Source organism: Pogoniulus pusillus, chromosome 9 (assembly GCF_015220805.1).
Source record: "Pogoniulus pusillus isolate bPogPus1 chromosome 9, bPogPus1.pri, whole genome shotgun sequence".
NCBI lineage: Eukaryota > Metazoa > Chordata > Aves > Piciformes > Lybiidae > Pogoniulus > Pogoniulus pusillus.
Genome location: NC_087272.1, coordinates 40,066,949 through 40,080,019, shown reverse-complemented (window position 1 = coordinate 40,080,019; position 13,071 = coordinate 40,066,949). Strand labels below are relative to the sequence as shown.

General features: G+C 55.0%; 1 protein-coding gene across 6 annotated transcripts in view; it reads left to right on the top strand.

Annotated features, from left to right (window-relative positions):
• The window catches only part of DLC1 (DLC1 Rho GTPase activating protein), a 165,207-nt gene that overhangs the window by 143,987 nt on the left and 8,149 nt on the right, over nucleotides 1–13,071 (top strand). For all 6 annotated transcript variants that reach the window (XM_064149330.1, XM_064149332.1, XM_064149331.1 and 3 more), the window contains 4 exons: nucleotides 3,732–3,795; nucleotides 7,297–8,717; nucleotides 9,898–10,074; nucleotides 12,627–12,786. In XM_064149330.1, the coding sequence (XP_064005400.1) occupies nucleotides 3,732–3,795; nucleotides 7,297–8,717; nucleotides 9,898–10,074; nucleotides 12,627–12,786 (1,822 nt within the window). The remainder of the gene's footprint in view (nucleotides 1–3,731; nucleotides 3,796–7,296; nucleotides 8,718–9,897; nucleotides 10,075–12,626; nucleotides 12,787–13,071) is intronic.

Below are 13,071 nucleotides of genomic sequence, written 5' to 3'. Positions count from 1 at the left end.
GCCTGTGGCAGCCTGGATGCTCTGGACTAAGAAAGGCTTCCCATGGTAGATGGGAATTTGAGCCTACAGACGAGGTGAAGTTAGGTGCTCAGACTGCAAGTCTTCAGCTGCCCTTGGTAGAAGCTCAGGCTGTGAACTGAGGCCAAAGTGACTTTGGCCATGTCTGAGGGGAAGACTGGGAGTGACGAATGTGTTGCTTGCTCCTCTGGGAGAGAAGCTGCAGTGTCTGGGTGGGGCAGGTTCGGGCTTCCAGTGCAATTGCCTTAGGGCTGACAGAGGCCATCTCAGCTGGAAGGCTGGGACTGAGAAGCAGGTCCTGTTGTGCTGGTCACCCTCAGGAGGAAGGGTTTTACAGAGCCAGGGCAAAGGAGGCTGAGAGCCTGGGTAGGAGTACACGGAGGGTGAGGAAAAGTGAGGTTCTGGAGGTGTAACGATCCCCAGGGGTAAGATACCATCCAGATGTGAAGATGCATTTGGAGAGGGGTGGCTCCAAGGCATTCCTTAGTGATGGGGGGAATGCTATCTGGTTGTCTTAGCCAGCCAGAGAGTGGCAGAGAGTGGTATGAGGCACTGCAGGAACTGAGCCTGAGATAGCCAGGTGAGAGTGGCTGTGAGTGCTGTCTGCAGCAGTCCTGCCTGGTCCCACATCTCCCATCTTGTCCTCATGAAGACACTGCTGGGACAGGTTTGGGCAGAGTACGACAGAGCTAAAGAAGGAGGCAGCCCTGCTGAGTGTCAGCAGGGAAACAGCTTGGATTTATACCTGGGAATGGACTTGCCAAGGGAGAAGGTCCAGAGCCAGTAGGGAAACTGAGATTCGTTAACGAGTATCAGTGTGATGAGAGGATCCCCAGGAACCAGATGTGTGCTCAGATGCTTTCAGAGTGCTGTGAAGCACAGGTGAAGGTTAAGGACAGTTGTGTGGGTAACTCTCACCCTAGCAAAGCCTAGACTCAGTAGCCTTAGCTTTTTGCAGCCCACCAGTGTGGTAGGGAGGCAGCTTTGCTTGGTGTACTGTGTTCTCAGTGTCCTCAAGGAACTGAGCCCTGCTGAACTTGAGCAGAAGGTAAAGCAGGATGTGTGGTGTATGTAACCAAAGCTGCAGTGCAGTTAGGTTGAAGAGGAAACTGGTTTTGTGATGAAATCATCTCAGATGTGTAACAGAGCCTCTCCTGGCCTGGCTGCTGTTGCATTTAACCTCTCTCTTTGGGGGTTACCTTATCTCGCCTGCAGACTCGCTCCTCTGAGGTGTGCTGGGAGACTTAAAGACCCTCTGTGGAAAGAGGTCTTTGCTCTTTTCCACCCATTTCAGGGTTTGATGGGAGTAGGGGGAAAGTCTGGGGCTGTAATCTCTGTGAAATCAGAGATGGTCTTTATTAGCAGTCAGACAGGCTGGAGCTAGATAAAGCCTGCTGCAGGGATTCAGCGCTCACTTCTGGCTGCCTGAGTCAAAGGTCGCAGCACTGTGAAATTTGTAAACTATTACACAATGTGGAGCTGAAAGCAGTTCAATATTCCCTGCTCTGGGGGTGCAGGACTTTGAGAGGAGGCTGCTTTTACAGCTAAAGAGGGAGGTGGCTTTTTTGCTGCTGTGTGGCCTCCCAAACCCCACAGTTCCACTTTGGTTGTAGCTGGGACAGTCACCCTCCGCCCGCAGCGTAAAGGCAGCTCCTCTGAAGGTGGACTTGTGCAGCTACCCAGCAGCTGCAGCCCGCAGCACTGAGCCCCCTGCCTTTCAAAGTCAGGGCAGAGATGAGAGTAGTGAGATCTGGATAACTGTGCTAACCTGCCACTGCCCTCCCCTCTGACCCATGGCAATTCTTCTGTTCCTCATCCTTTCTGCTGTCTCGTGGCTGGGTCTAATTACAGATCAAACTGCCTTTTTTTGCCTCCCAACTGCTGCAAAAGCACCAGTAGGAGCTTTTCCATTTTCTTTGATGGCCTCAGGATCAAGCCCTGTGTAAATACCATCTGCAACCAATCCTGTGCATAAAAGGCTGTGGAAAGAGGGGAGCAGTGATTCTTACTGAGCACACATTTCTGTGTTCAGGTTACACATGGCATGAGGCTGGAGGGGCCCATCCGGAGCACCAGCAGCAGTTCTCTGGGCAGAGCTGCTGGTGCAAGGTCTGCCTTGCACTTGGCTCAAGTGAGTTATGTGCAAATTGTGCAGAGCTGCTGAGGGGTTTTAAAGCTGTGTTTTGCTCCTGGTGGAGCTGGTCTGCAGTCTGGCTGAAGGACAAGACTGGCTCTGCTCCCCTGCTCACCTCCCTGCACACACTGCCCCTTCAGGCAGCTGGGGCAGCCACTCTGAGAGAAATCCAACCCAGCAAAGCACTGACAGATTGGCTTTCAGCTCAGGTAGTCTCCTCATCCAACCCCACAGCAAAGCCTCAGGAGTGGAAGTGCAAGCACAGGGCACCAAACTCTCACTGCCTGAAGCTGCTGCTTTAGCCTGGCTGCCTTCTGCATCGTGCCCATGCTCTGCCACCTTTCGCCTTGCCAAGGTGCCAGCATTTCCCTCACCACCTTTAAACAGGGCAGGTGCTAACTCAGCGTTGTTCTTGGAGAAGTTTCTGGGAGGCAAGGGCTGGGAGAGGGGCAGGAGACCAAAGCAGCTCACATTTAGCTGTGCCCAAATTGCCATGGAGCTGTGTGTTGAGCAGTGCCAAGTTTTGCTCTGCTCTAAGCCTTTTGCCCAGCCCTGCACAGTAAGCTTCCAGGGCAGGAGGGAGAAGAAAGATTTGTTGTTGTTTAGAGGGTACCTACCAGGTCATTAACTCCTCAGGGAGCAGAGGGATGATTGCAGACATTCAGTCTCAAGCTGTGCCGGGGGAGGTTGGACCTTAGGAGGAAATTTTTGCCAGAGTGATTGGCATTGGAATGGGCTGCCCAGGGAGGTGGTGGAGTGGCCGTGGCTGGAGGTGTTGAAGCCAAGCCTGGCTGGGGCACTTAGTGCCATGGTCTGGTCGGTTGGGCAGGGCTGGGTGCTAGGTTGGGCTGGCTGAGGGCTGGCTGAGCTTAGAGCTCTCTCCCAACCTGCTTGGTTCTGTGATTTTGTGATACAGTACTTCAAAGTATGCATCCAGTCTGCTGCCACATCTCACACGGAGGCTACAGCACTTTATGCTCAAACTTTAGTCCTTCAGAACAACATTTTAAAGTATATAGAACTTGCAGTTTAGGAAGGCAGAATCAAATCTGTGATCTGGGGGGGTTTGTTTTGGCTTTTTTGACTGGGAACTTGTCTTGTCCCAAGAGCCAGTGGAAAATACTCATTGTTCAGAAACAAAGCAGGCACTGATCAGTGCAAAAGGAGTCTGCTCTGGGAGGGTTCAGCTTAGGCAGGCCAGTTTCTCGGACAGACCTGTGTGCAGTGTGAGGTAGGAAAGCTCTTCTGCTGGTTTTAGTCGGTTGAGGTCCATTGTTTCAGGGCTCAGATGTCTGCTCTTCAAACAGGTGTAGTTACGACAGTTCCACTGCTCTGAGTTTCCATCCACTTCTCCTTACTTGGATGCAGGTAATTGTGAGCAAGCAGGGACCCACCTCTCCCTCTGAGGTTAGAATACAGCCAAATGGAATGGGTTAATGGTTAAGTATAATTAGTGCTCTAATTGAAACTCGGCTTGTGGCTTTTTGTATGCAAAGCAGCCTCCAGAGAAGCCTTTGAAGGGGAGCAGCCTGTGTCTGCAGGCTGGAGCCTCTCTTACCCTGTTGCCTTTGCTTTGCAGGCGCTTGAACACTTTAAACAAGTGTGCAGTCATGAAGCTAGAAATTAGTCCCCACAGGAAAAGGGTAAGTGCCTCTAACACCTTCTGTTCCAGCACTGTGTGAGCACACTGCAAGAACCTCTAGCAGGGCACTCAGCTGCGGGCTGGGAGAACCCCTGGGGAGAGCCTGGCACGGACAGGCAGAACTCTGCTTACCTTTCGTTTTGTGTCCTCACTGAGTGAGAACTTGGCCGAGGGTGAAGATTATTCCCCTAGCAAACTCTTGCCCAGGGTGCTGCTCCCAGTCTGAAAGGCACTGGTCTGCTCTGCTCATTCTGTAGCACCTTCCCTGCCCCCGGGCAGGATTGCAAAGAGCAGCCGTTATGGAGGCCATGCTGACCAGCCACGATGAGCTGACACCAATGGTGGAGTGGCCTCACTGGCACCAGCTTCAGCTGAGGCTCCTTGCCCTCAGTCAGCAGTGTGCTGTTTAGGAGGCTGTTAGGCTGTGCAAAGCCAAGCGACCCTTTGCAGGCCTGGCCACTCTGCTCCCTCGCCTTCTGAAGGCACAGCTTGGAGTTAAGGCTTTTCAGACAGCTTACATGTCTCCAGGGAGCTCAGCAGGAATGAAAAGTGTTTCCTGAATCTTCAGGATCCCTGTGGAGCGTGGTGAGAAGTAAAGCAGCACCCAGTCTGATTTCCATGAGGTAGCACCAGCAGCAAGCTGAGCTGCAGGGTTTACCTACTGAGGTGCTGCTCAGTAGCTGCATTAAACCGATGTGTGTGTCCTGGGGGGGTCAGTAGCTGATACTGTCCCCTGGGATATGACAACTGCAGATAAAGAGGCCTGAGCTAAGGCACTGCAGTGCTGCCCTGCCCCTAACAAGAATGCATACAAATGCTCTGAGATTGTTTACCAGGAATTAATCCCATCTGTCCCTGTCTGCTTGTGGTATGTTGGAAGCAGCATCCCAGCGCCAGAAGATAACGCTGAGGCAGCCCATGCAGGAACTCTTTAACGGGGAGGGTAGGCAGCTGGAGTGCCATTGATGGCCACCAGAAGAGCTCTCCTCGTTCCTGTGCCTCCTTAGCACCGGAATGCTCAGGGTTGCTGCTAGAGGCCAGCCCTGACCCCTCCTCAGCTCCAAGCCCGGCTCTTCCGGAGCCTGGACGTTACCTTTTGTTTGTACCCTTCCTGGCTTTCATTCACCACCCATGTTCTGGCAGATGGGCTTGGATCCTCTTCCCTTCTGCTGTGACTTCGTTCAAATCGCTGCTTAGCCTTCAGAGCTGTTGAGCACAGGGGAAAGCTGTGCTGACAGAAATCAGTTTCCTTCTCCTTGCAAAGGAAGGACACTTGAACTGCTCCTTTTTCTGTGGTCAGGCCACATTCACTGCCACACCATCACTACCAGCCACTGGCACTTTCAGCTTACTTTTTCTCTCCTCAGAGCTCCCAACAAGCAAGCCAGTCCTGGTTATGTTTTCACCTGGGTGATGAGCAGAAGTCGTTTCTAGTAGCTGGGAAACAAAGCAAATGATGTTTGCTCTGTGCCTCTCATGTATTGGCTGTGAAAAATAGCCAAGGTGGTTCAGTTATCCTCCTGAGCTGATGAAATGTGCTAAAATCCCCAACAAAACAGGAAACCCCAACCCCAGGAACCTAGGGGAGGGTCAGCAGCTGGAAATGCCTACGTAGCACACTGGAACTGTGAGCAGCTGTCTGTTTTTCCTGGGAGCCCACCTTTGTGTTCCTGCCAGGCAGAGCCACAGCCTGGGCCAGGCATGTGTCTCTGGGTTTAAATTAAAGCACCTAAAGAAATGAGGTGAAACTCAAGTGGTGCTTGCTGCTCCGGATGCCAGAGCTTGCCTGCTGCTCTTGGGTGGGATTTGCATAGCTTCAGAGGGCTTACTCTTCTAACGTGGCTTTGCCCAGGACCGTTCCCTTTCGGTGTTTCTGTGAAGAGATTGCAGCGCTGCACACTGAGTTGTGCCCTCAGGCTCTCCTCATTCATCAGCCCTCACCGTGGGAGATGTTCTTTGCCCTTGCCTTACGTGCAGCAGCGCCAGGGAGCTCTGGCTGCTCACTATCTGAGTGTCAGAGCTTGCCTGGAGCGAGGCCGAAGCAGAAACTTCACAGGACATTCTTAAAATGTTAGCTGCTGGCCTGTGGGAGGAAGAGTGGCCCCGGGCGAGCGCCTGGAGGCGTCGCACTGCGGCAGGGCGGGAGCCTCTCTTGCTATCTCCTTAGACCATTCAGACTCCCCAGACGGGTGAGGAATGAAGCTGCTGTAACTCAGACCACAGGAGAAGCATCTCAGCGTTGCACAGAGGAGTATAAACACACAGCCACTATCGACAGAGTGCAACTCTGGAGAGACTCCAGAGGGACCCCAACCTCTCTCTGACTCCCTGTAACATTTTATGCATGCCAGGAATTTCCATTGATCTGAGGGCTCTCCACTGTGACCAATTCATTAGAAGCCTCTGGACAGGAGAGCTTTCAGGAGAGACCAATTTAAAGCTGCTTGTGGTGTTTGTTGCTTTTTATGAAGGTTCCATCCTCTGTGTTTAAAATCAGTTAAAATACATTGCCTGCCCCACCTTGTCTTTCCTGCAAGGGGCTTCGTGGCCTGAACTCACAGAACAGAACCATAGAATCAGCCAGGGCTGGAAGGGACCACAAGTATCAGCCAGTGCCAACCCCCTGCCATGCCCAGGGACACCCTACCCTAGAGCAGGCTGCACACAGCCTCAGCCAGCCTGGCCTCAAACACCTCCAGCCATGGGGCCTCAACCACCTCCCTCGGCAACCCCTGCCAGCCTCTCACCACTCTCCTGCTCAACAACTTCCTCCTCACCTCCAGCCTCACTCTCCCCATCTCCAGCTTTGCTCCATTCCCCCCACTCCTGACACTCCCTGACACCCTCAAAAGTCCCTCCCCAGCTTTTTTGGAGCCCACTTCAGATCCTGGAAGGCCACAAGAAGGTCCCCTGGGAGCCTCCTCTGCTCCAGCCTGCCCAGCCCCAACTCTTTCAGGCTGTGCTCACAGCAGAGCTGCTGCAGCCTCTCAGCATCCTCCTGGCCCTGCTCTGGACACTCTCCAGCATCTCCACAGCCCTCTTGTCCCAGGGGCTCCAGAGCTGGATGCAGGACTCCAGGTGGGGTCTCAGCAGAGCAGAGCAGAGGGGGAGAATCCCCTCCCTGGCCCTGCTGGCCACACTGCTGCTGCTGCAGCCCAGGCTCTGCTTGGCTCTCTGGGCTGCAAGTGCACACTGCTGGCTCCTGTGGAGCTTCTCCTCCAGCAGCACTCCCAAGTGCCTCTGCTCAGGGCTGCTCTGCAGCCACTCATTGCCTAGCCTATAGTTGTGCTTGGGCTTGCCTCTACCCAGCTGCAGGACCTTGCACTATTTGCACAGATTGCAGGACTTAATCTTCCTCCCCCTGCAGCAGAAGACTCTTCTTAGTTTGGATGCAGTAAGAGCAAGGCCATGCCTAAAGCAGTGGGCACTGTCTTTACGTGCAGCTGGCTTTGCTGCCCGGGCAGCTTGCCGGCTGCGCTCTCAGCCTTCTTCTTCGTTACAGAGTGAAGACTCAGATGAAGATGAACCTTGTGCAATAAGTGGCAAATGGACTTTTCAGAGGGACAGCAAGAGGTGGTCGAGGCTGGAAGAGTTCGATGTGTTCCCTCCAAAGCAGGACTTGCCTGCCCCCTGCGCGGAAGCTGCCCAGCTGAGCGCGGCGGCCAGCAGCGAGAGCGTGCTGACGGACCTCAGCGAGCGCCAGGAGGTGGCTTCCATTCTGAGCCTCAGCAGCAGCCAGCAGCCCACCCTGCAGAGCGAGGCCTCCACTACCAGGACCAACTCAGTGGTGAGCGTTTGCTCATCCAGCAATGTGGCAGCCAACGATGACTCGTTCAGCAGCTTGCCCTCGCCCAGGGAGCTGACTAACTTCAGCTTCAGCACGAAACCCACTGAGAAGAACACCAAGTCCAGAACCAAGAGCCTGCTCAAGAGAATGGAGAGCCTGAAAATCAAGAGCTCTCACCACAGCAAGAGCAAAGCTCCGTCGAAGCTCGGCCTCATCATTAGTGGGCCCATCCTGCAGGAGAGCATGGACGAGGACAAGCTGAAGCAGCTGAACTGCGTGGAGATTTCTGCCCTCAACGGCAGCCACCTCAGCCTGCCCATGGTCCGGAAGAGGAGCGTCTCCAACTCCACCCAGACCAGCAGCAGCAGCAGCCAGTCCGAGACCAGCAGCGCCGTCAGCACGCCCAGCCCCGTCACACGCACCCGCAGCCTCAGCGCCTACAACAAGAGGGTGGGCATGTACCTGGAGGGCTTCGACCCCTTCAGCCAGTGCACCTTCGGCGACGTGCTGGAGCAGAACTTCCGCAACCGCGGCAGCCTTGCGGAGGACACCGTCTTCTTCATCCCCGAGGACCACAAGCCCGGCACCTTTCCCAAGGCGCTCTCCAACGGCAGCTTCAGCCCCACCGAAGGCAGCAGCTCGGTGAACTGGAGGACAGGGAGCTTCCACGGGCACGGCCACCTCAGCCTCCGCAGGGAGAACAGCGGGGACAGCTCCAAAGAGCTGGGCGCGGGCAAAAGGCGCAACTCCTCCAGCTCGGTCAGCAGCCGCCTCAGCATCTATGACAACGTGCCCGGCTCCATCCTCTACTCCAGCACCAGCGACCTGGCCGACCTGGAAAACGAGGACATGTTCCCAGAGCTGGACGACATCCTGTACCACGTCAGAGGCATGCAGAGGATAGTGAACCAGTGGTCCGAGAAGTTCTCCGACGAGGGCGACTCCGACTCGGCGCTCGACTCCATCTCCCCCTGCCCTTCCTCTCCAAAGCAGATCCACCTGGATGTGGACAACGATCGGATGACCCCCAGCGACCTGGACAGCACGGGCAATTCTTTGAACGAAACGGAGGAGTCGGCAGGGATGCAGGACAGGAGAGACTCTGGGGTGGGCGCATCACTGACACGGTCCAGCAGGTGAGATCACCAGCGTCAGTGCCGGGGGTGGCCACAGTGAGGTCTGCTCCAGACTGAGTGGCTCTGCAGTAGCCACAGCATAGGTGCAGTTGAAGCTGTGGCCCTTGAAGCACAAATGTGCTGTTCCCATCACTTCCCAACACAGCCACAGGCAAGGGCAGTACATGTGCTAGGCTTGAGCACAAGGGATGCCCACCCCTGGGGGCTATGTTTGTGTGCTTGGGCCAAGCTACCGCTGAGAAGCAGCACACTCAGCGAGTCAGCACCAGGAGCAGTGTTGAGGCAGCGGTAAGCAGTGGTGATGCTTCAGAGGGCAGTGCTGCGTGGGAGGGAGAAGGACCTCAAGTTGGACAGAAGCTGGCAAGGGGAAGAACGACAGGGTGCTCAGGTGCGTGGCAGGGTGCTCTGTCTGTGACAGTGTGGTCTGTCTGTGGCAGGGTGCTCTGTCTGTGACAGTGTGGTCTGCCTGTGGCAGTGTGTTCAGTCTGTGCCAGGGTGCTCAGGTGTGTGGCAGCATGCAGGACCCCTCTGGGCTTTCAGGCTCTTTCAGCCCCCCCAGCTGGCAGCAGCAGCCTGCTCCCTAGGGCAGACAAGGGCATTACCTCTGCAGTAAGATGAGGCTTGTTTGCATCCCTTAATGTCTGTAGCACAGAGGGGGACTGGGGCAGTTCCAGTGGCCTCCCAGTTTCTGCTGGGGGTTGTGCTGTGGGATGGGTGACTGGGTTTGGTGTTGGGAGTCCTTCTGGCCCTAGCTTCCCTTCTTCCCTTTGAAATCAGTGCCAATCGTCTAGGGTCTGCTTTCTGCTGTCATTGAGTCACCTACAGCTGCCTGTCTAAACTCGGTGGGACTCCTGCAAGTGTTGGTTCCTGTTTGATTTGTCTTAAAACCTGGGGGCCTTTTTTTCTCCATGGAATTTTCTGGTTCCCACTGCCTTAACAACGAAAGGGTTTCTGAGGAAGGGTGCTGAAGCCCTCAGAGGCTGTGTGGTAGGGCAGGAGGCTGTGGCTGGCACCGAGCCGTGCACAGGTTGCCATCTGAAGCACAGTTGGCTGCATCATTCTGGGTGAGGCAGGCAAGGTGCAGCTGCTGCCTGTGAAGCCTCAGAGGCTTGTTGGTTGCTGGTACCTTGCAGGGGCCTTCCAGTGACAGCTCCTTGCTCTGTCCCCATCTCCTGTGCAGGCACAAGCTGAGGTGGCACAGCTTCCAGAGCTCCCACCGGCCCAGCCTCAGCTCGGCATCGCTGCAGATCAGCTGCCAGTCGGTGGCACAGATGAACCTGCTGCAGAAGTACTCGCTGCTGAAGCTGACTGCCCTGCTGGAGAGGTACACCCCGTCCAACAAGCACGGCTTCAGCTGGTAAGGGCACAGCGCCCCGCGCAGGCAGCCTGGCTCACAGCGCACAGAAACGTAGATGGGTTAGGTTGGAAGGGACCTCAAGGATCAGCCAGTTCCAACCCCCCAGCCTTAAGGACACCTCTCACTAGAACAGGTCGCTCAAGGCCTCATCCAGCCTGGCCTTGAACACCTCCAGGGAGGTGATCTTTGATCACATTGGGTGCTTCTGTGCTCTACAACCTCCCTGGGCAACCTGTGCCAGTGTCTCACCACCCTCACTGCAAATGACTCCTTCCAAACATCCAGTTTCAATCTCCCCTCTGCCAATTTAAACCCATTCCTCCTCCTCCTGTCATCACAACACCTTGTCCATAGGATTGCCTTCCTTAAGTTACTTGCATTTAGTTTCTCTCTCTAAAAAACTATGTCATTAAATAATGTCAGTTCCCTTCAATTCCAGTGTCACACCAGCCAAAACCTCTCTCCCTTCTTTAGAGATCTATAAATCCACTTAGCTTGCAAAAAGGATGAAGGCAAAGGGTGGCAAAGTTGGAAGAGTGATGGCAGTTTCTCATAGGCAGCAGTTTCTGCCGTGGCCAGGTGTCAGTAACCCAGCTGAAGGGTTTTTGGCAGAAGAACCAAACAGAAAAGCTTCTCCTCATTATTTTATCTGCAGTCCAGCCTGGGCAACCTTCAGGATGCAGGAGATGCAATGAGACTTTTCTTTGCCCCACCACAGGCCAGCCTCTTCCTTTCCCCAGGAGTCACAGAGAGTATTTTGAGCTTCAGCATCAAAGTGCCTGCTGCTCAAAGGCTGTTACTATGTCAGCCCTGCTAACTACAGCAGTGGTTTGTTCTGACAGACAGGAATAAGCACTGAGCAGCTCCCCCTGCGTGCTTCGGATTCTCGCTGCAGCTCGCAGGGTGTTTGCTCACATTCCATGGGCCTGGCTCTTGACAAAGCAACTATTATCCAGGCACCTATCAGTGATGCCCTACACTAGCTGTGTGGCAACACAGACCAGGCCTGCTGTGCTGGGTGACACATCAGTTAGCTGTAAACCTGGGGCACTGCTCATCTAGCTGGGCTGTACACTGGCATGTGAAGTCCATCTCCCTGCTCTGTGTCCTGCCTGGCAGTGCTGGGCAGGAGCTGCTCTCCCTCGTCAGGAAAATCACCTCAATGTTCGTAGAAGCAGAGAATGGCTTAGGTTGGAAGGGACCTCAAAGCTTAGACACTTCCAACCCTCTGCCATAGGCAGGGACACCTCCCACTAGAACAGGTCACTCAAGGCCTTATTCAGCCTGGCCTTGAACACCTCCAGGGAGGTGGTGGAGCACAGAATCACCCAATCTTTGATCACATTGGGTGATTCTGTGCTCCACAACCTCCCTGGGCAACCTCTGCCAGTGTCTCACCAGCCTCCCTATACAGAACCCTTTCCCAGCATCCAGTTTCCATCTCCCCTCTGCCACTTCAAACCCATTTCTCCTCCTCCTCTCATTCCCAGACCTTGTCACTAGTCCCTCCCCAGCCCTCCAGCAGCCCCCTTCAGATCCTGCAAGGCCACTCCAAGGACTCCTCCAAGTCTTCTCCTCTCCAGGCTGCACAGCCCCAACTCTCTCAGCCTGTGCTCACAGCAGAGCTGCTGCAGCCCTCTCAGCATCTTGGTGGCCTCCTCTGCACTGGCTCCAACACTTCCATGTCCTGCTTGTGCTGGGGGCTGCAGAACTGCCCCCAGGACTGCAGGTGGGGTGTGAGGAGAGCAGAGCCAAGGGGCAGAATCCCCTCCCTTGCCCTGTGCCCACACTGCTCTTGCTGCAGCCAGCACAGGGTTGTGTCTGGGCTGCACTCACACTGCAGGCTCGTGTTAAAGGCCATTTTAATGGCTATTTCCCCCCACACCCCTTTATGAAGCCTCTACACTTGAGGACCTGGGGGTAAATCATTCTTTGGTATTTAGTAACTGTTCTCCTTGGAGTCATCTGCAGAGGGAAAGGGCACCTGCTGAAACTGGAGTGAGAGGTGGGGGTAGCACAGCCACTGACCCCACAAGGAGGGGGGTCCCTCAGAGGGGTTGTTTATAGAGCTGAAGCTTTTAGCTGACAAACTCAAATGGATGACATCAGTTTCCTGCTGTTCTGCACACTGCTGGGTGGTGGACTCAGCCTGAGGACTCTGCACAACAAGCATCTGCCACACAAAAGCTCATTGTTGGCATGTCCATCTCTCCCGAAGCACAGGGAGCAGCCCTACGAGGGGCCACTGACCGCGGCACTGATCTTGACTCCGCTGTAATTCAACCTGGCCCCTGCAGTTCTAGCCTCTCGCTCTTGCCCCACTAATGCTGATGGAGTGGCACTTGTGGGCAGCACACTGCCCCAGTGCCAAGCCTGTCTTTTACAGAAGCTGTTTTCTGCACTCTCTCCTTCCCCAGCCCTGTGTGGAGGAGCTGATTTACGCTGTCAGTGCCTTTCAAACTGCTGAGGTGCTGAACTATTGCAAACGCAGAAGGTAAATGCTCAGCAGCAGTTCAGTTTAGGTGGTTTTTTTGTTCCCTGTGCTTAAATAGGGCAGTACCAAAGTTTATGAAGAGGATAAAGGTGCCAGATTACAAAGACAGGAATGTGTTTGGAGTGCCACTGCAAGTCAACGTGCAGCGCAGCGGGCAGCCCCTGCCGCAGAGCATCCAGCAAGCCATGCGCTACCTCCGCAACCACTGCCTGGACCAGGTGGGTCTTGCTGTGCTCTCATCTCACCTGCACGCAGCACCCCCAGCCCAGCCTTGCACCTCACCTGCACAAAGCACCCCCAGCCCAGCCTTGCACCTCACCTGCACAAAGCACCCCCAGCCCAGCCTTGCACCTCACCTGCACGCAGCTCCCCCAGCCCAGCCTTGCACCTCACCTGCATGCAGCACCCCAAGCCAAGCCTTGCACCTCACCTGCATGCAGCATCCCCAGCCCAGCCTTGCACCTCACCTGCACAAAGCACCCCCAGCCCAGCCTTGCACCTCA